Genomic DNA, 20,876 nt, shown 5'->3' on the forward strand with positions numbered 1-20,876 from the left:
GTGCCGTGCGGTCAGAGGCCAAGCAGTGATGCAACCAGTCACGATGTTCTCGATGGTGCAGCTGTAGAACCTTTTGAGGATCTGAGGACCCATGCCAAATCATTTCAGTCACCTGAGGGGGAATAGGTTTTGTTGTGCCCTCTTCACAACTCTCTTGGTGTCCTTGGACCATGTTAGTTTGTTGGTGATGTGGACACCAAGGAACTTTAAGCTCTCGACCTGCTCCACTACAGCCCCATCAATGAGAACGTCCTCCTTCCTCCTTTTCCTGTAGTCCACAATCATCTCCTTTGTCTTGATCACATTGAGGGAGAGGTTGTTGTCCTGGCACCACACGGCCAGGTCTCTGACCTCCCTATAGGCTGTCTTGTCATTGTCGGTGATCAGGCCTACCATTGTTGTGACATTGACAAACTTAACGATGGTATTGGAGTCGTGCCTGGCCGTGCAGTCATGAGTGAACAGGGAGTACAGGGTGGGACTGAACACGCACCCGAGGGGCCTCCGTGTTGAGGATCAGCGTGGCGGATGTTGTTACCTACCCTCACTGCCTGGAAGTCCAGGATCCAGTAGCAGAGGAAGGTGTTTAGTCCCAGGGCCTGTAGTCAATAAATAGTATTCTCACATAGGTGTTCCTTTTGTCCAGGTGTGAAATGGCAGTGTGGAGTGCAATAGAGATTGCATCATCTGTGGATCTGTTAGAGTGGTATGCAAATTAGAGTGGGTCTAGGGTTTCTGGGATAACGGTGTTGATATATTTCACAGCGGGTAAGATGGTACAATGATTCTTTACAGTATACTTGATATTTTTGTCTCAAACTAAAATTAGGTAAACTATTAGAATTTTAGCAACCAGGAATGGCATTGATTTCTGCATATTGCACCTTAAAATATGTTTGAAAAGAAGCTGGACACAACATTGTATTAGAAATCCTGTTTTATGATATACAATGGCATATATTGCATTTAAATTCACAACTAAGCTTAAACAAAGACATTAATGAACACTGTTTTCCACAGCAGTGAAGGAAAGTGGTACAGCTTAGCTTATTGGGGTCATTTGTTGGAAGCAAGAGAGCAAAGGAGAGTCTATTTGATTTTGGTGAGAGCCACCGCCCGCCTCTCAGTGTTCTGGAACAAAGCTCGGATTAGGCTCTTCATATCGGAACTAGAGAACTCCAGCGCCAGTGGCCCTTTCCCCTCCGCCCACCTTCAGACAGGAAACAAGGACAAATCAACCAATAAGAGGACTCAGTGGTATACCAATCAAACATACACACAAGTAATCCAAATAAGAAACAGTTAATTATATGGATTAGCCGTGTGTACACTTTTGGAATTGTGGTTGTCATAATTTTTTGTGATGAAAATTAATAACTTTAATGATGATTTGACAAGCTGAGAAGTTCTTTTTTGTACCTGTCGACTATCTCCTGCAGGTTAGCTTGCAGCACTATGACCAGCTCCTTGAAGGTGATCCACTTCTTCACGTAAACGGGTACCTCCTCCTGGTACTTCTTGTTCTTGTTCTCCTCAGGCAGTGGAATGAACACCGGGGGTCCTTCCTCGATAATGGTCTGACAGAGGATTTGTAGGTGCTCCCCATCTTCAGTGGAGATATCCTAAAGAGCCAAATAGGATATAAACCATGGGATGAGGAAGCCCACTCATTCAACCAAGATTAACTATATTTTCCCCCTGTAAAATCATTGCAGAAGCACAAGCTACATTGTCAAATAAGAGCCTGCCCTCACCTCCAACATCATGATTTTGGCAATCAGCTCTGAGATGGCAGTGTTGAGGAGAATCCCCATGGCTTTACAGTATATGTTGACTGGCAGAACGTCTTGCCAGATGGTGCCCAGCCTTTTCAGCTGATGGATGACCTGCAAATGAATCAATCAATTTTCAGTAATGGAACAGTGACCCCATCCTATAAGAATTGTTAGTGCATTTGATACAAGCCAAGCATGGCTAACTTTTGATGTAAATCTTAAAGGGATATTTCAGCCAACATTGATATTTTTATCAAATTCCTCTTACCTTGGGTTGTGTCTGTCGGCCCGTAGTGACAGCATCCACAATAATCTTTCGTTTACTTTTGCCACAGCCAGGAGTTAGCATAATTAGCATTGTCCGAAAAATGAATGGCATCCTACTATGCTAATCATGCTTACTTAAACATTTTCGTTGAACTATGCCTTTAACTGATGCTTAACTGACCATTTTAGAATGTCTGGCTGATAGTTGCCCTTTGAGACAACATATTTTAAAATACTGGAGATATAATTCCATATTTGTGGCTAGTTATCATACGCACAATTGTAGATCTCTTCCAGCGATATTGCCGGTTTACTTGAACACTGACCTGCCTAACGGCCTTGCTGGCTGCAGAGTAGTTATCCTCGTCATCCAGGTTGGAGAAGTTGCGTGCGGTGGAGAGACGCTCCAGCATCTCTGCTCTCTGGACGTTCAGATGGGCCAGGAAGCAATGAGCGCCTGGGGAATATTGCTAGTCAGAGCTAGAAGTGTACATTCGCTTTTCATCTACTTTGGCGTTGAGGTGTTGCTAGAACATGATTGACTCATATCTCCCTGGTCTCATTATCCTTTTTGGGAAAAAAAAAAAAAAACAGCTCAACCTCCACAAAAGCCCATCAAGTGTGCACAAAAGCCATGCTAACGCTGGGCGAGCCATGGGACACGCTCCTTTCCTTACCCAGTTTCCTGAAGCCGGGGACCAGGTCCACAAAGGTGGCAGCACCCTCACTGAGGGGGTCAGGCAGGTGTGGACTGAACTGGTGGCCCAGGGTGAGCAGGTGGTGGGCGATGTACATGCAGTTGTTGTGCTGGATGGCCGCCAGATGTGGGAACTTGAGCAGGTTCTCTCTGGAGAGCAGAGTGAGAGAAGTCAGTGAGACAGAGAGGAGGAAATGTTGCTCATTCTGAAATTGATTATACATAAACATCATTAAAAATAAAAGAAGAAAACTGAATATACTCACTTATGGTATGTAGGCACAACATCATAGAATAGCTGGAATATATTCCGCACTGTGAAGAACAGTTGGGTAGCACTTTGAGGGACAAAAATTAGAGAAGGAAAAAAAAATGTAATTTTTGCAACACTAACAACTTTAGTGAAACACTGGGCTAAAGCTGAAGAGTTAATATCATGTCATCATGTGCAGTGACAGTGGGTAACATGGTGCTGCGTAACATGAGAGCGTACCATTGGCTGGAGTTTCCCACAGCCTCGGACAGCGTGTGCAAGGCCAGCTCCATCAGCTGCTGCACCGACTCACTGATGCGACACACAGGCAGGCACAGCATCCGCACACCCAGCTGCTTCTCGTTATCCAACCTGGGCGCCTCAAGCTTCTTGGCCCCCTGTTTGCCCTTGATGTCTCCAGAGCCAGGGTTGGGCAGCATGGGGACGGAAAGCTTAGAATCTTGGGTGATCTGTTGGCAGGAAATTATGTTAGAAGTACATTTGAGTATAACCTCTGTGCATTTACCTGCAGTGCAAGATTAAAAGCAGTTCACCTGTCCCAGCTGCATTTATTTTCTTCTCTGGGTATCTGTATGTTCTGATGTTGCCGTGGTAATCAAACCACATACTGTACATCAGGTGTCAACTGCGTGGCTATTGTCAGTGTACTTAATAATTAGAAACCACACAGATAAGACCATGGATAGACTGCAGGAGAACATAACACACTTTGACGGTGTTGTGCATCTCGGAGGTCATCAGCTTGCGTGCCGCCATGATCACGTCTTTGCATTTTTTGCTGGCAAAGTGGCAGTTGACGCCCTGGGCATACTTGAGCAGCTCGGTGGAGTCTCCTCGGAGGTACTGCATCTCCTTCAAGGACTTCTCAAACTCCTCCGTCTCTTTGATCACCTATGGGTGAGAACATATATGGTGGTATTAATGAACGACAGAATAAAACGTATCCTTGTTCTCTATCAAGTCACTAGTTCCAAAAATATAGGGATTTGTATCTCTTTGATAAAACAGACTGTATTGCCTTCAAAATGAATTGTTTGTGCATATTGAGTGTATAGAGTTGTATTTGGAGTACTTGGTTAGCCTTTGATACATACTGCACTGTACTGTTCAAGCTGGCAGCTATTGGTTGGGATGGAGTACAGGAGGCACTCATGGATGATGCAATGAGACATATCCTGCCATACCAGGTCTCCGAGTATCACAGACACTTTTCTCTCACCAACTGATACGTCTGCAAAGCAAAATATACATGTCGTCATAGGGCCAATGGTACTGCTCTAAAATGGTGGCTGGCATAGCAACTGGTTTCCTATTTTCTATGACTAAAGGATCTCAACCAGCGCTAAATGACCAACAATTAGGACTATTTGCAAGGGTGCCTACCTAGCAGGTGTGTGTGTAAGGTCTTGAGTACCATCAGGACCTTGGTGTAGACCTGTGAGGGGCTGGGGTGCTCCTCGGGGGTCTCGGCAAACTGGAGAGATATCAGGGTGCCCTCATCTTGCTGCTCCAACACCTCCACGTTCAGAGAGGGGTACGTGATTAGGGGCTTCAGCAGGTACTTCAGCAGCACCTGGCCTAGAGCGGGAGAGGCTGGCTGTCTCATGATGGACTAACAGGGTGCTATGGAAGCAGCCTCACAGTGTATGTACAGAACAGAGAGGCATTCCAGATTATTACAACTCAATAGTCAGACTAATACAAACAGAGAATGATCGGTATTCAAATCATTTGATTCCGTCAGCTTTACAGTAAGAAAAACATTGACTGACTGATTGACTGGACACTGGGTCTTACTGAAGAGTTTGATCTTGTGTTGTAGTTCCCCCTGGATGGTCAGGGCCTGGAGAACACAGGAAAGCAGAGGCGGAGGGCTCTGCTGGGGCTCCTTGGTCCCGCCCAGGGTCAGCTGGAGCTCCGTCTTCAGGAACGACTTAATCTCCGTCGGCTCTGAGGATGGATGGACACACAGAACCATTGTCTTTGGTGGCATGAATGAAGTGCAATTTACCGCCTTTAAAATAAAAACGTACAAAACACATTTTAGATAATATCATTTATATTGGAGGATTCCATGTTGTACCCTTTGGAGTGCAGCTAACACTTCATGGTCAAGAAATTGAGGCATGTCATTATGAGGCTAAGCATCAGCCCAGGGTCTTCCCTAATCTAGATGATTCCTGGTACCCTTTTTACCTTTGGAAGGAGGCAGTTTCCAGACGGCCAGTCTCTTCCACTCGTTCCCCAGATGGTAGATGAGGTTCTCTCTCTGGACAGTGAGCTCTGAGCTGAGTGATCTCAGCAGGAGCAGGTCAGAGCCTTTCCATGCCTTCAGAGAGTCTGCACTGTGCCGGGCCTTTTCTAACTGTTTGGCCGCAATTACATACTTCTTCTCCAGTAGGGCTTTGTGAAACTCCTCCATTGCAATGTGAAACTAAATTGAACAACAGAAATTAACAAGATAGAAAATGTATGACATGTAAAAATGCATTGACATTTACATTTGTGCATTATGATAAATAACACCATTCAGTTTAACAGGGCTGAATACTGCACTGTGTAGATATCAGTGGGGAATAGGTTAGGGCTACAGTGGGGAGTAGCCCATAACATATAGCCAACTTGCGAGATATTTGCTAACCCGTACCTGTGCCTGTTTGGCGATGCTTTTCCCAAGTCAAAGAGTACCATCCGTAGTCGGTGGATGATACTGATAAAGAAATCGTTGTTTGCATTGCCCACAAAATAATTACATCAATTGTTAACGTGTGCGCGCAAACAATTGGATTTGCATCTAACAATTGGATTTAATTAATTCCTGGGCAATGCAAACAATGATTTCCTCATCCAAGCCGTCCACCGACCACGGATATACTCTCCGATGTGGGAAAAGCGTTGCCAAACAAATACACTACATGAACACCTAGACACCTGATTGTCATACATCTCACTCCAGCATCATGGGCATTAATACCTCCACTCTTCTGGGAAGGCTTTCCACTAGATATGGAACATGGCTGCAGGGACTTGCTTCCATTCAGCCACAAGAGCATTAGGGAGGTCAGTCACTGATGTTAGGCGATTAGGCCTGGCTTATAGTCAGCATTTCAATTCATCCCAAAGGTGTTCGATGGGGTTGAGGTCAGGGCTCTGTGCAGACCATTATTCTTCCTCCACCAAACTTTAGTTGGCACTATATCCTTTGGGACAGCTGACGTTGCTTCCAGATGCAGTTTGGAACTCGGTATTGAATGTTGTAGTGAGTGTTGTAACCGAGTACAGACTTTTACGCGGTACGCGCTTCATAACTTGGTGATCATGTTCTGTGAGCTTGTGTGGCCTACCACTTCGCGTCTGAGCCGTTGTTTCTCCTGTTTCCACTTCACAATAACAACACTTACAGTTGACTGGGGCAGCTCTAGAAGTGCAGAAATTTGACAAACTGACTTGATGGAAAGGTGGCATCCTATGACAGTGCTACGTTGAAAATCACTGAGCTCTTCAGTAAGGCCGATGTTTGTCTATGGAGGTTGCATGGCTGTGTGCTCGATTTTACACACCTGTGAGCAACGGTGTGGCTGAAATAGCCGAATAAACTAATTTGAAGGGGTGTTCACATACACTATATATACACAAAAGTATCTTGCATGCCTCTCCAATGGTATGCCCCATGACAGAATTTAACTGAATATAACTGTACATGACTGTGAGCCTGTAGGGCTACAGCGGGGAGCTACTTAGGCTACCTCTTCTAGGTGCCTGAGCATGGCAATGACAGTAGTGTTTCTCTCCAGCTGCTGCTTTAGCTTGGCATATTCCGTCACGGCTGTATGTAGATTCTGCTGCACCTGTAAACACACATACCTATTTTTAATAGTATGTCTCTGCCAACTGTGTCAGTTCGGTAACACCTCCCAAAAACACAAGGAGATGCCAATGACTCATGAACAGGTTCATAACGCTTACCTCGGTCTCAATGCAGCTTTTGAGGACATCAATTTCTTTAGAAACCTCTTCAGCCTGTCCCATGAGTACCTCTGCCCCCTGCATGCTGGGAAGAAACTCATTGTATCTCTTGTTGATCATGTCACATACCTCTTCCTATGGGGAGATAGAAACACAGATAGTGAGATTGGGGGAAATAATCAAAGTGTAAGGCAATGACGAAAAGAGTCTGAAAGCTATATCACATTGCATAAATACCCCTGATAAAAAAGCAAGCTATATTATTTTTCAATGTGGGCAGAGTAGTAAGACAACCATGACACATCATTCAACCCTGAACAGCTTTTTCTGTGTGGAATGTCCACGAGTAACCTAACTACTATGCTTCTTACTAAGCCAACTTGTTCAGAACACGTTGCTCGATAACCTTGTCAAGAAGCTAGGTTGCTACAGCTACTTTGGCATGATCCTTGGCCTGTAGTCAGCTTGCTAAGCTGCCACAGACAAGGCTGTGGCATTGGCACCAAGCTAACATTAGATAGCAATTGGCTAACAGCGACTTCTTGTGGCTAGAAAGCTAACGTTAGATTTACAGCTAATATTTATACCAAACAAAAAAATAAACACAACATGCAACAATTTGACAGAGTTACAGTTAATATAAGGAAATCAGTCCATTTAAATCAAGTCATTAGACCCTAATCTATGGATTTCAAGACTGGGTAGGGGTGCATCCATGGGTGGGCCTTTGATGGGATAGGCCCACCCACTGGGGAGCAAGGCCCTGCCAATCGGAATTAGATTTTCCCCACAAAAGGGTATTATTACAGCCTCCCGAGTGGTGCAGCAGTCTAAGGCACTGCATCGCGTCACTACAGCCCTGGGTTAGATCCCAGGCTGTGTCACAGCCGGCCGTGCCCGGGAGACCAATGAGGGCACGCACAATAGGCCCAGCGTTGTATGGGTTAGGAGAGGGTTTGGCCGGCCGGGATTTCCTTGTTCCATCGCGCTCTAGCAACTCCTTGTGGAGGGCTGGGCGCCTACAAGCTGACTTCGGGTCGCCAACTGGACAGTGTTTCCTCCAACACACTGGTGCGTCTGACTTCCAGGTAAAGCGAGCAGTGAGTTAAGAAGCAGTGGCTTGGCAGGGTCCTGTTTCGGGGGATGCATGCCTCTCGACCTTAAGTGAGTCTGTAGGGGAGTTGCAGCGATGGGTCAAGAATAACTACCAATTGGATATTACCAAATTGGGGGGGGGGGGGTCTTTATTAAAGACAGAATTACTCATTTTCATCAGCTGTCCTGGTGGCTGGTGTCAGACGATCCTGCAGGTCAAGCAGCCGGATGTGGGGTTCCTGGGCTGGCTTGGTTACACGTGGTCTGCAGTTGTGGGGCAGGGTGGACGTACTGCCAAAATCCCTAAAACAGCGGAGGTGGCTTATGGTAGAGAAATTAACATTAAAACAACTCTCGTGGATATTCTTGCAGTCTGCATTCCAATTGCCCGCTCCCTCTGTGGCATTGTTTCGTGACAAAACTGCATATTTTAGAGAGGCCTTTTATTGTCTGGGCAGCACAAGGTGCACCTGTGTAATAATCATTCTGTTGAATCAGCTTCTTGATACACACCTGTCAGGTGGATGGATTATCTTGGCAAAGCACAAATGCTCACGAACAGGGATGTAACCAAATTTGTGCACTCAATTGGAGAGAGATTTTTGTGCGTATGTAAAAATTCGGGGATCTTTTATTTCAGCTCATGAGACCAACACTTTACATGTTGCGTTTATATTTTTTGTTCTGTATAGCTAGCTAGCAAGCAAATCGTATCATAATCGGGGTAATGTTCGCTAGCTAATTTAGCTAGTTAGTCCAGTCATCCTCCGGGTTTCTGTTCGCAAACTAGTTAGATTGGGCTAGCCAGCCGAGCAAGACGGGTTCGAACGATAAACCCAAGATTTTGTTCGCTTTGTGATAAGTTAGCCCAATTGCTTTGTTTATTTCGCGGGCTAGTTAACGTGAGCTAGCTAAACTCGCCCGTTTACCTTAGTTTCCTCTACTTTCCGTGATAGCTTGCTAATTTTAGCAGCGAGGTCTTCTTTTTCAAGTTTACCAGAACTAGCAAGGACTTCTGTCACGAAAGACGCCATGTTTGATTTGGAGAACATCTGACTAGCTCGCTAGCTAGCAGCACCAAAACCCTTAAGGCACTGTGCAGGCTGAAGAAGCCAACTCACATAAACCAATCAAAAGCAAAGTTCCACTATGCCCAAGACTCTGGCCACGCCTAGGCCAAATTAGCAATTTAAAAGTTAGAAATACTGAACAAATCAGAAGAAGCAATAAAGATAAGTAATACTGAAATGATTAAATATCTTGCAGTTTGCCTTTTCCCTACAGCCTCTCAACTGGGAGGGTTGGGGAATAGGCAGAAGACAACTTTACCTTCGAACCAAATGAACAAATAATCCATCCTATTAACAAATCTGCAACTGCAGTATATATTATCAGTATAGTTGTAGTCTGTCAATGAGAGGACCATTTATGTGATTAAATCAGTGTTTGATATATTTCACCTTTTTTCTTGGATAAAATGAGGGGGAACCTATAAATAATTATTCCCTTTTTGAGGGACAAATGTCATGACTTGTCAGAAGAAGAAAAAAAATCAAAGTTTAATATGTCAAAAGGCAACCATATTAGAAAACTCTGCTTGAGGACACTTTTCAAGGCACTGTAGAGGACTGATATGTGTAATACATTTACATCAGGAACAGAATAAATATAACAGTTGAACAACACTGACATCATTCAAATGTATCACATTTTGAATCATTATGGCCTTATCACTGCATCATCATGAATTCACAATCACTATGAAATACATGTGACATTGTGATTCAAAACAGACTACAGATTTAACCTTCAAAACAACAAAAATCCTGACAAAAACAAGCGGGAAGCAGTTTCAACACCTATAATGATTGGCTCCATATTTCTATGATTTGGGAGGTAGCAGTTAACAAATGTAACCATAATGAACTACAAATATCCATTATGAACTATAAAGTAGACACAAACAGTATTGTAATCTAACAAAGCATGGCTGCATACTCATTACTACACTTACTTCTGTGTAAATCACCCACGTGAATGCTGTCCCTGTCAACACAGTTCAAATTCTGGTTGAGGGTGAAGATTATCATGCTAATATATAAGTCTTACTCTTTTGAAGAATGTTTGTCCACAATATTAGAGACAACAGGAACATTTGTCTCAGGGAGGGGAGGAAACTAAGGGCATTCACAAGAAGTCTTGGCCTTTAAATTATTTTAATACAAGGGCTGTTTGCTCAGTGTGAATAGTACAGTTCTAATATCTAAAAGAGGACCTCTTCTTTTTCATCACTCTTCTCTTTAGCACTAAGGGTGGGGGTTTGTACTGTGAAGGTTTTGTCAAATGCACCACGGTCCACCCGATAAGACCCCTTTTCCAGAGACATGCAGGATTCAAATCGGTGGCCCCACAGAATCTCGTCCTCAGTGTAGGAGGTTCTGGCTTGGCATATCATACCTACAACACAGAAGAGACTAGATTTTTTTCCCACATTTTGCACAGCAAGGCATTTATGAGACGTTTAATCTTGACACATCTATCTCTTATGCTACAGTGACAGACATGAGGGCATTACATTTTTTTCTAATGATTTTAGATATAATTTGAGGTCACATTCTAATATTCAAAGCCAACCAACCTGACGCCTCCACAATTCCCTCCAGAATGATGATGATCTCAAATCTCTCCCTTGTCAGACGCTCAGCCCCTATTTCCCAGAAGGGGCTGCTCTCGTTGATGACATGGGTGATGGTCTGTGGCTCGACCAACAGGAGCCTGTCTCCTCCGGTATCGTAGCCCAGGTTGATCTCTGACTGCTCCAGTGGTATGAACTCCCCTTCCTTGGTCTGTCTAGACTTTATCAACTTGGCTCGTATCTTGGCGTCCACCATGTGACTCGCCCTCAGGTCTCCGATGCGGAAGAGGAGGCAGAGTTTCTCGTCGCGCTCCGATATGACACAGTGCTTGCTGAAGATCAGAGTCTGGGCCCTTTTCTGAGGCCGGGAGATCTTGACGAACATGCAGCCAACCATGAGGGCATCGATGATGGAGCCAATGATAGACTGGGCCATGAGGAGAACCACACCCTCCATGCAGTTGGCCGTCACCAATCTGGAGCCATAGCCAATGGTCCTCTGGCTCTCCACCGACAGAAGCAGGGCAGAGATGAAACTGTCCACATTCTCGAAGCATGGCTGCCATTGAGGGTCGTGGACGTGGGCCACGTCATCCCGCAGCCAGGCATCTAGGAAGTAGATCTCGGCAAAGGCCACCCACGTGACAACGTAGCACATGGTGAAGACAAAGAGGAACCAACGGTACTTCAAGTCCACCAGAGTGGTGAAGATGTCCAATAGGAAACGGCTCTTGTCCTCGATAGGGCCCAGGTTGACCCGACACTTCCCGTCTTTGGTGACGTAGCGCTGACGCTGCTTGTTGGCTGTGCCATAACTTGGCCTCTCGTCACCTAGGAGTTTGCAGCGTGGCTTGTTCTCACCACTTGTGCCATGGGCGGAGCTACGGGTGCTACCAAAGGGGCCACCAAAGGGAGCACCTGAGTACCACCTGGAGCTGAAACGCTTGAGGTGGCGTCCGCGGTGAGAAGTGGCTGGCTCCTCAGTTGGGATGATGTACTGGCAGGTGTCTACCTCTTGGCTGATCAATCCTGCAACAACCTGATGGGGGCCTGGGCTCTGGGGCTGTGGCTGTGGCTGGGGGGATGCAGAGGAGGCTGGCTGGGGTGAGAGACCTGGGAAGTTGTCATAGTTGTTGTTATTTGAGTTGGGGATGAGAGAGATCCTTGTGGAGTGGAGCATTGTCAAAGCCATGTTGGTTTTTGCTGCAACCTGAAAAAAAATGTTAGAACAATTAATTGACTGATTCATACATTACATACATGATCTACAATGTATTTGTGCTGGAAACAGTATCCAGTGTCAACACAACCCACTGAACAATATCCCAAAACACAAATGAACAAAATTGACTCTCTGCAATAGGTACCCTCTTTGGATATGGGGTGAAGCATGTTGATTCTGGGGGTGGTCTAGGGAGGTGTTTGGCTGTGAGAGTCTGTGCTGGTGGAATTGAGTTCCTGCGGGGGTCAATTCTCATAGGACTCCTGTAGTCACCGTTATGGGGCTTGTGTAATGTCACCCTGCTGCACATCATGGTGAAAGCCATCAGCGAGACTACTGTAGATTCCTGTGCTCTGTGTGGCAGTTGAACTGCTGAGGGCCCAGAAAGTTGATTTCTTATTCCTGTTGAAGCAATAGAATCCGATTGAGAGTTGCCACACAATTATCAACCACCACTACCGAGGAAAGAGACTAAATGAAACTCTTCCACAATAATGGTGGAACTTAACTCCTTATGTCCTGATTATGGACAGTCATATTTCATAGTTCAGGGATTGTTAGTAGGCTAAATCCAGCTGTGTGTCAGTGGGTGTATGCCTGATCTCTGATACACTGAGGGTGTTCTTTCAACAGATGGTTCCCTCTCCTCAGGATAAATTCTTACATCATTCCTCCCCCTCTCCTGCCCCCAACAACTTTCAGATCGTACCAATCTGACTTACGTCGTGTGATATCATCAGTCTCTGCTGGATATAATTAAACTATAGGAATTATGATTGATCCTCTAAATTAATCTGGTAACAACCAAGGCGCATGGTGATGGATTTGAGGAGATTACGGATTTACTCTTACTTACAAGGGCTTAGATAATAGGTTTGCCCAGATGTGGCCAAATAAACCCCGGGCAAATCTCTATTTCTTGTTGTCACAGTTTCTGTTCGTGTTGTCACTCACTCTCTCCCCTACTGGACCACCAAAACAGCTCGTAGCGGCAGACGTGCTGCGCTGCGTGCAGGATTTCAGGAACACATCAATATCGACTGACTCCAGAGTGCAGCAGACCATGAACCGCCCAAGGCATTGTAATCAACAGTACTAATTGCACTCCGAATGTTTTTCTGTACAGGAAAAACTAGAGATCTCATTACACCTTATCAGTAGAATAGTTGTGATGCTACATTTTTGATGTGCAGCTAATGTTGAACAACATCTTCTTTGTAAATGTGTTGATTTTACACAGATGGGCTTCACCAATTCTGAGATGTGTAGCCCATTCCTAAATGTTACATAATACTGTAAAACAATTGCTTTTTTCAGTTGCAATCTTAAAACAACATCCTTATAACCAGACCAACACCAGACAAAATGTGCTAGAACAACCTGGGAAACTATACAAACACAAACAGAGAGGGAAAGTAAGGGATGGAGGTATGTATGTCTGTACATTAAGGAGAGTCATCATAACTAACTGCCAAAAGAAAGACACAACAAACTAAACCATACCTGAATAGAGATGCCAGTAGTTGTTCTCAGTTTGGGATCATCTTCCACTGGAGAGAGAACAAGCAGCTATCAAAAATAAATATAAGCGGGATGGCTTTTTGTGGTAAAGCTGGTGCTGTGGTTTCTCTCCCAGTGATGTCAAGGCGAACTGGCAGGATGCCTGCTGTCCAGCTGCGGACCAGAGGGGGCTGTCCCGCACTCCCCCCTCACCTCCCTCTGCTCACATAGGGAGGTCAGCTGTTAATCCTCTCATGGGGTCAGCAGGGCTGGCGAGCTGTGCAGGAAGTAGTATGGCACCATGGGAAGTGACAAATAAACAACAAACACAATGCACAGTACAGAAATGTTAAGTTGGTCATTGGACAATCAATATTGTTTCCTCTGTGTGTGTGTGTGTGTGTGTGTGTGTGTGTGTGTGTGTGTGTGTGTGTGTGTGTGTGTGTGTGTGAGAGAGAGAGAGAGAGAGAGACAAGGGGTGTTCTAAGGTGAAAGACAGAAATATAGATTGAAAAAAGGTTTGCATAATATATCAGAAATATAGATTGAAAAAAGGTTTGCATAATAAATCAGAAATATAGATTGAAAAAAGGTTTGCATAATATATCAGAAATATAGATTGAAAAAGGGGGAAAGACAAAATAAGACTAGAGAGCAAAGCAAGGAGAAAAGAACAACAGAAAGAACAGAAAGTTTGAAAGTTTATTGAGTGTCAATACAGGTTTCAACAAGTGGAAATCAGAGGAGTGGAAGGAAAGGATTACATATATAAACAAGAGAATACAAAACAAGATAGGTTTGGACAAAGGAAACTGAATTTCTATGCTCACAGCAATCCTAATTCATCATGATAAATGTAAAATATCTAGGAAACTATAAAAATACTCTTTCTTGTGTTTTTACTTTCTTAAAACACACCTGCATAGGTTCAAAGCACTAATACCTTAATAATGCATAATAAAGAAATCTCTCAAACTCTCCTTGATGTCTCTGAGTATCATATGAGCGTATAAACTCCGCCTCAAGTCACTCAGCATCTACAACATTTTCCAGCTTAGAAAAATGTGGTAAAAGCACATTAAAATGTAATATAAAAAACTACTTTGCAATACTAGGCAGAAATCCAGTGTTTGTCAACTCTACATCAGGACAAAAACGTTAGCGGCCGTCGGCTGGCGTACGGGCCCTGACACTTATTCTCAGAAGCTGACCTCTGACCCCTTGGCCTTACTTGACGGCGACCACAGAGGTGTTGGTGATAGACTCCATGATGGCAGCCAGGCGGCTGCACAGGTCATGGGGCACTTTGGAGCGCACTGTTGGTGGATCTTTTAGAACCACCATCTCTGTTGAGCAGTCCAGAACCCTGGGCAGAAACTCACCCAGCTTCTCCTGTAGGGAGTCTGAAAAGGAGTGGAAGGGGTGAGAGGGTAGAGAAAAAAAACTTAGAGCTTCCATGAGAGGAGTAAAATACGGTTAAGACTGCCATGTGAGTAAGAGATGTGTGAGAAATTAGATGAGACAGAGGAGAGAGGAAAATGTGCTACAGAGACACTATTATAAGCCTTATAATAATACATTATACAGTTGAAGTCGAAAGTTTACATACACCTTAGGCAAATACATTAAACTCAGTTCACAATTCCTGACATTTCATCCTATTAACAATTCCCTGTCTTAGGTCAGTTAGGATCACCACTTTATTTTAAGAATGTGAAATGTCTGAATAATAGTAGTAGAGAGAATGATATATTTCAGCTTTTATTTCTTTCATCACATTCCCAGTGGGGCAGAAGTTTACATACACTCAATTAGTATTTGCATTGCCTTTAAATTGTTTAACTTGGGTCAAACGTTTTTGGTAGCCTTCCACAAGATTCCCACAATAAGTTGGGTGAATTTAGGCACATTCCTCTTGACAGAGCTGGCGTAACTGAGTCAGGTTTAGGCACCCTTGCTCGCAAACGCTTTTCAGTTCTGCTCACAAATGTTCTATTGGATTGAGGTCAGGGCTTTGTGATGGTCACTCCAATATCTTGACTTTGTTGTCCTTAAGCCATTTTGCCTCAACTTTGGAAGTATGCTTGGGGTCATTGTCTATTTGGAAGACCTGTTTTGCGACCAAGCTTTAACTTCCTGACTGATGTCTTGATGTTGTTTCAATATATCCACATCATTTTCTTACCTCATGACGCCATCAATTTTGTGAAGCGCACCAGTCCCTCCTGCAGCAAAGCACCCCCACAACATGATGCTGCCACCACCTTGCTTCACAGTTGGGATGGTATTCTTCGGCTTGTAAGCCTCCCCTTTTTTCCTCCAAAACATGACGATGGTCATGGTCATTATGGCCAAACAGTTCTACTTTTGTTTCATCAGACCAGAGGACATTTTTTTAAGTACGATCTTTGTCCCCACATGCAGTTGCAAACTGCAGTTTGGCTTTTTTTATGGCAGTTTGCTGAGCTTCCTTTCAGGTTATGTCCATATAGGACTTGTTTTACTGTGGAAATAGATACTTTTGTGTTTCCTCCAGCATCTTCACAAGGTCCTTTGCTGTTGTTCTGGGATTGATTTGCACTTTTTGCACCAAAGTACGTTCATCTCTAGGAGACAGAACGTGTCTCCTTCCTGAGCGGTATGACGACTGTGTGGTCCCATGGTGTTTATACTTGCATACTATTGTTTGTACAGATGAACGTGGTACCTTCAGGCGTTTGGAAATTGCACCCAAGGATGAACCAGACTTGTGGAGGTCTACAATTCTTTTTCTGAGGTCTTGGCTGATTTCTTTTGATTTTCCCATGATGTCAAGCAAAGAGGCACTGAGTTTGAAGGTAGGTCTTGAAATACATCCACAGGTACATCTCCAATTGACTCAAATTATGTCAATTAGCTTATCAGAAGCTTCTAAAGCCATTACATAATTTTCTGGAATTTTCCAAGCTGTTGAAAGGCACAGTCAACTTAGTGTATGTACACTTCTGACCCACTGGAATTGTGATACAGTGAATTATCACTGAAATAATCTGTCTGTGAACAATTGTTGGAAAAATTACTTGTGTCATGCAGTAGATGTCCTAACCAACTTGCCAAAACTATAGTTTGTTAACAAGACATTTGTGGAGTGGTTGAAAGCTACTTTTAATGACTCCAACCTAAGTGTATGTAAACTTCCGACTTCAACCGTACATGCTAGGTTGAGGTCAGGGATCTGTGCAGGCCAGTCAAGTTCTTCCACACCAATCTCAAAAAACTAATTCTGTATGGACCTCATTGTGCACGGGGGCATTGGCATGCTGAAACAGGCAAGGGCATTCACCAAACTGTTGCCATAAAGTTGGAAGCACAGAATCGTCTAGAATGTCATTGTATGCAATAGTGTTAAGAGTTCCCTTCACTGGAACTAAGGGGCCTTGCCCGAACCATCAAAAACAGGTCCAGACCATTATTCTTCCACCATCAAACTGGCACTATGCATTTGGGCAGATAGAGTTCTCCTGGCATCCGTGAAACCCAGATTCGTCTGTCGGACTGCCCGATTGAGAAGCGTGATTCATCACTCCAGAGAACGTGTTCCCACTACCCCAGAGTCCAATGGTGGCAAGCTTTAACACCACTCCTGCCGACGCTTGCCATTGCGCATGGTGATCTAGGCATGTGTGCGGCTGCTCGGCCATGGAAATCGATTTCATGGATCTCCCAAAGAACAGTTCTTGTGCTGACGTTGCTTCCAGAGGCAGTTTGGAACTCGGTAGTGAGTGTTGTAACCGAGGACAGACTTTCACTCGCTACCCTCTTCAGGACTCGGCGGTCCCGTTCTGTGAGCTTGTGTGGCCTACCACTTTGTGACTGAGCCGTTGTTGCTCCTAGACGTTTCCATTTCACAATAACAGCACTTACAGTTGACTGGGGCAGCTCTATCAGGGCAGAAATGTGACAAACCTACTTGTTGGAGAGGTGGCATCCTTTGATGTTGCCACGTTGAAAGTCATTGAGCTCTTCAGTAAGGCCATTCTACTGCCAAGGTTTGTCTATGGAGATTGCATGGCTTTGTGCTCAATTTTATACACCTGTCAGCAACGGGTGTGGCTGAAATAGCTAAATCCACTAATTTGAAGTGATGTCCACATACCTTTGTGTATATATAGTGTATATTTAACACAGCTTGGATAAAGCCCAGTAAAAACCTCTTCCCCTCCACCTGTCCTCACCATCCAGGTCTACTCCCAGGTAGGAGCACCAGTGGTTGCGGACAGCCTCCATGGTGTCCAGGTCGTCCTGGCTGACCATGTCCGGCCGGCTCATCAGGTGCATGCAGGGGATGACCGCCTCGTTCATGATGATCATGCCCTCCTCCACGTCGCTCACCTCGCCGCTCCTGAACAGGGTGGCCGCGTTGTCATTCATCTCCTATGAAGGAGGCAGAACGGGGAGAACAGGGGATATGCAGGTGCAGTGTCACTATGGAGTCTCTTTGGATAGTTTGTGTTTTCCGGTTAAGATCCTAGGGAATTCATGTACAAATTAACCTCATAACAAACACAAAAAAAGTGGCTGCAACTAGGTATTTTCTAGCTTGAAATGAAAAACAAGACTTGTTCATAAATAACTGCAACATTTTCAGTGAGCTGTTGAATGTGGGGCTTAAAATACAGAGCTTCATCAAGGTGAAATCCCAAGTACTTGTATGATGACACCACCTCTATTGGCTCTTTTTGCAAAGTGACTGAGGCAGAGAAGGGGGTTGCTTTCTTGATCTGGAGAATACCATTAGTTATCTGCATTTAAGATCAATTTGAGCTGAAAGAGGTTATGTTGGACATCAAACGCTTCCTGCAATTTGAGAAATGCCTCATCTAGTGTAGGAGCAGTGGTATAGATGATGGTGTCATCTGCATACAGATGTAGGATCTTAATTTGAGCCAGTTTGCTACAGAAGGGAAATAACCCTGCAGAACAGGAAATGTGAATTATTAGTCTAGAGATAAGTAGTCTATACACACATAAAGTTTTATTATACTATATAGCAGGGCTATTTAACTCCAGCCATATGATTTTTTTTTACTCACACTGAAGTTTAGCTTATTATTCATTTTTCATTAACATTTAATATACCTTTAATTCTATATTCCCAACTGCCAACATCAGTCTCATGTCCAAAATATTTTTTTAACTTTCAAAGTGAGCATCTGTATCGTCAGTAGCACTCACTTTGAGACACCTCCTTCTGTAAAATGCAATAAGGGACTGCTCCATCCCTCTTTTCTCCCCTCTCCTCAGCAGCATGGCGTTGTCTTTGTAGGCGTGGTTGAGGTAATTCAGCGCCTCGCGCACCCTGGTGGAACACAATGATGATATTGCGTCATGACACGTCAGCCCACTGATGACATCACTTAAGACAGTCAGCCCACTCACTCAAACCACCATATAGGCTGATCACGTAGGGGTAGAGCCCCAGTTGCCATGACAACACTTACTTTCCATGCTGGTACTGTTCCAGGCCCGTCAGCAGGTAGACAAACACTGTCCGGAATAGGCTGTAGTCGTCATGCCATTGCTGAGGAGAAGAGCACACAGACACATTCAATTCAAGTTTGGGCTGGTTTCCAATGGAGAAAAATGTCTACCTAGAGTTTTGGTGTAGATAATATACAGTACCTGGCTCCTTCCATCAGTCATCAATGCTTGTGTAATGCAAAAAAATTCAACGATTTTACTGAGTTACAGTTCATAAAGGGAAATCGGTCAAATTAAACAAATGAATTAGTCACTAATCTATGGGGAGCTAGGCCCAGCCAATCAGAATAAGGTTTTCCACACAAAAGGGCTTTATGACAGACATAAATATGCCTCAGCACCCCCTCAGATGATCCCAGAGGTGAAGAAGCCGGATGTGGAGGACCTGGGCTGGCGTGGTTACAAGTGGTCTGTGGTTGTGAAGCCAGTTGGAAGTACTGCCAAATTCTCTAAAATGACCTTGGAGGTGGCTTATGGTAGAGAAATGAATAAATTATCTGGCAACAGCTCTGGTGGATATACCTGCAGTCAGCATCACATCTGTGGTATTGTGTTGTGTGACAAAACTACACATTTTAAGAGTGGCCTTTTATTTTTCCCAGCACAATGCTGTTTAATTAGCTTCTTGATATGCCACACCTGTTAGGTGGATGGATTATCTTGGCAAAGGAAAAATGCTCACTAACCGTGATCTAAACACATTCGCGCTCAATATTTGAGAGAAATAAGCTTTTTGTGCATATTGACAATTTCTGGAATCGTTTATTTCAGCTTATGAAATATGGGACCAACACTTTACATGTTACGTTTATATTTGTGTTCAATATAAATAAGCATTTTATTAAGTTTTGCTCAAATTGTCCTTATGTGAAATGACAATTAATCACTGATTGTCTTGGATTCTTTATGATAGGTGGAACAAACTGCTTGTCAGTGAGGCCAAAATGGTGGAAAATCAGAGTTTAGAGGTAATGATCATTCATACTCTGTAACCATGTTTCCATCCAACTATTTTTATGTGAGTAAAAGTTTGTATGCTGGTGACATGATCGGTGCCTGGCTGCCAATTGGCAAATAATTATGAACTCCAATAACCAGATAAAAAAAATATTAAATCCACTTTTTGCACAGAGTGAGGAGTTCCTTCGCCATTTCCCATTATCTTTGCTGAAAGTAGTCATAGAAGATGACAGAGCGCCACACAGTGCGATTCCAACAACGCAAACAAAGATCTACACACATGTCAGAGGCATTTCTCACTTGGTAAAATATATATTCCTCTACACTCTTAGAAGAAAAGCTGCTATATAGAACCTAAAATGGTTCTTTGTCTCCATGGGAGAACCATTTGAAGAACCCTTTTGATTCCAGGGAGAACCCTTTTGGGTTCCATGCAGAGCCTTTTCTATAGAGGATTCTACATGGAACCAAAAATGGTCCTGCATGGAACCAAATAGGGTTCTCCTATGGTGACAGCCAAAGAACTGTTCTGGAACCCTTATTTCTAAGAGTGTCGTTATCAGAGTTCCAACTGCAACTGGAAACAGGCATTTAGAAGACACAGGTGTCTTCCAAATCGAGAATAAAGAAAGGATTGGCAGTAAAAGTTAGTTTGAAAATACGTTTACTATGCTATCATTAGACCATCAGATCAACCTTCAGTATAAGTTAGCTTAGCTATGCGGCTGTCGGTTGATTCTGGATTGGCTAAGGGAAACATAACTATTGACACATACCATATATTCCTCCATATCCATATCCTCTGGCTTGATGAGGCGTAGTTTGGTGCGGGCTTCTCTCATGATACTAATGGACCTACACAGAAAGTGATGACACAGGAAGGGATGATTTGCTCCACAGCAATATACCTATGAATAATACTGTCTTGATGACTTGATGACAATGTTGAGGATCAATTATTTTTA

General features: G+C 43.9%; 3 protein-coding genes across 4 annotated transcripts in view; all 3 read right to left on the reverse strand.

Annotated features, from left to right (window-relative positions):
• Positions 1 to 919: 919 nt before the first annotated feature.
• LOC135550797 (centromere/kinetochore protein zw10 homolog) lies at positions 920 to 9,159 on the reverse strand. Its single transcript, XM_064981911.1, has 15 exons — positions 9,004 to 9,159; positions 6,980 to 7,114; positions 6,760 to 6,861; positions 5,210 to 5,447; positions 4,811 to 4,963; positions 4,397 to 4,591; positions 4,108 to 4,244; positions 3,722 to 3,904; positions 3,233 to 3,462; positions 3,006 to 3,077; positions 2,720 to 2,889; positions 2,369 to 2,499; positions 1,755 to 1,886; positions 1,420 to 1,622; positions 920 to 1,210 (listed from the first exon to the last, which is right to left on the reverse strand). The coding sequence occupies exons 1-15, from the start codon at positions 9,124 to 9,126 to the stop codon at positions 1,090 to 1,092; spliced, it is 2,325 nt and encodes a 774-aa protein (XP_064837983.1). The 5' UTR covers positions 9,127 to 9,159; the 3' UTR covers positions 920 to 1,089.
• Positions 9,160 to 10,063: 904 nt separating this feature from the next.
• Positions 10,064 to 12,240, reverse strand: LOC135549219 (G protein-activated inward rectifier potassium channel 3-like). Its single transcript, XM_064979247.1, has 3 exons — positions 12,077 to 12,240; positions 10,713 to 11,919; positions 10,064 to 10,531 (listed from the first exon to the last, which is right to left on the reverse strand). The coding sequence occupies exons 1-3, from the start codon at positions 12,185 to 12,187 to the stop codon at positions 10,338 to 10,340; spliced, it is 1,512 nt and encodes a 503-aa protein (XP_064835319.1). The 5' UTR covers positions 12,188 to 12,240; the 3' UTR covers positions 10,064 to 10,337.
• Positions 12,241 to 14,125: 1,885 nt separating this feature from the next.
• The window catches only part of usp28 (ubiquitin specific peptidase 28), a 36,065-nt gene continuing 29,314 nt past the window's right edge, over positions 14,126 to 20,876 (reverse strand). For both annotated transcript variants that reach the window (XM_064981913.1, XM_064981912.1), the window contains exons 22-26: positions 20,688 to 20,766; positions 18,912 to 18,991; positions 18,646 to 18,769; positions 17,646 to 17,844; positions 14,126 to 14,834 (exon numbers count right to left, since the gene is read on the reverse strand). In XM_064981913.1, the coding sequence (XP_064837985.1) occupies positions 14,659 to 14,834; positions 17,646 to 17,844; positions 18,646 to 18,769; positions 18,912 to 18,991; positions 20,688 to 20,766 (658 nt within the window). In that variant the 3' untranslated portion in view covers positions 14,126 to 14,658. The remainder of the gene's footprint in view (positions 14,835 to 17,645; positions 17,845 to 18,645; positions 18,770 to 18,911; positions 18,992 to 20,687; positions 20,767 to 20,876) is intronic.

This window comes from Oncorhynchus masou, chromosome 12, assembly GCF_036934945.1.
Source record: "Oncorhynchus masou masou isolate Uvic2021 chromosome 12, UVic_Omas_1.1, whole genome shotgun sequence".
In the NCBI taxonomy this organism is placed as follows: Eukaryota; Metazoa; Chordata; class Actinopteri; order Salmoniformes; family Salmonidae; genus Oncorhynchus; species Oncorhynchus masou.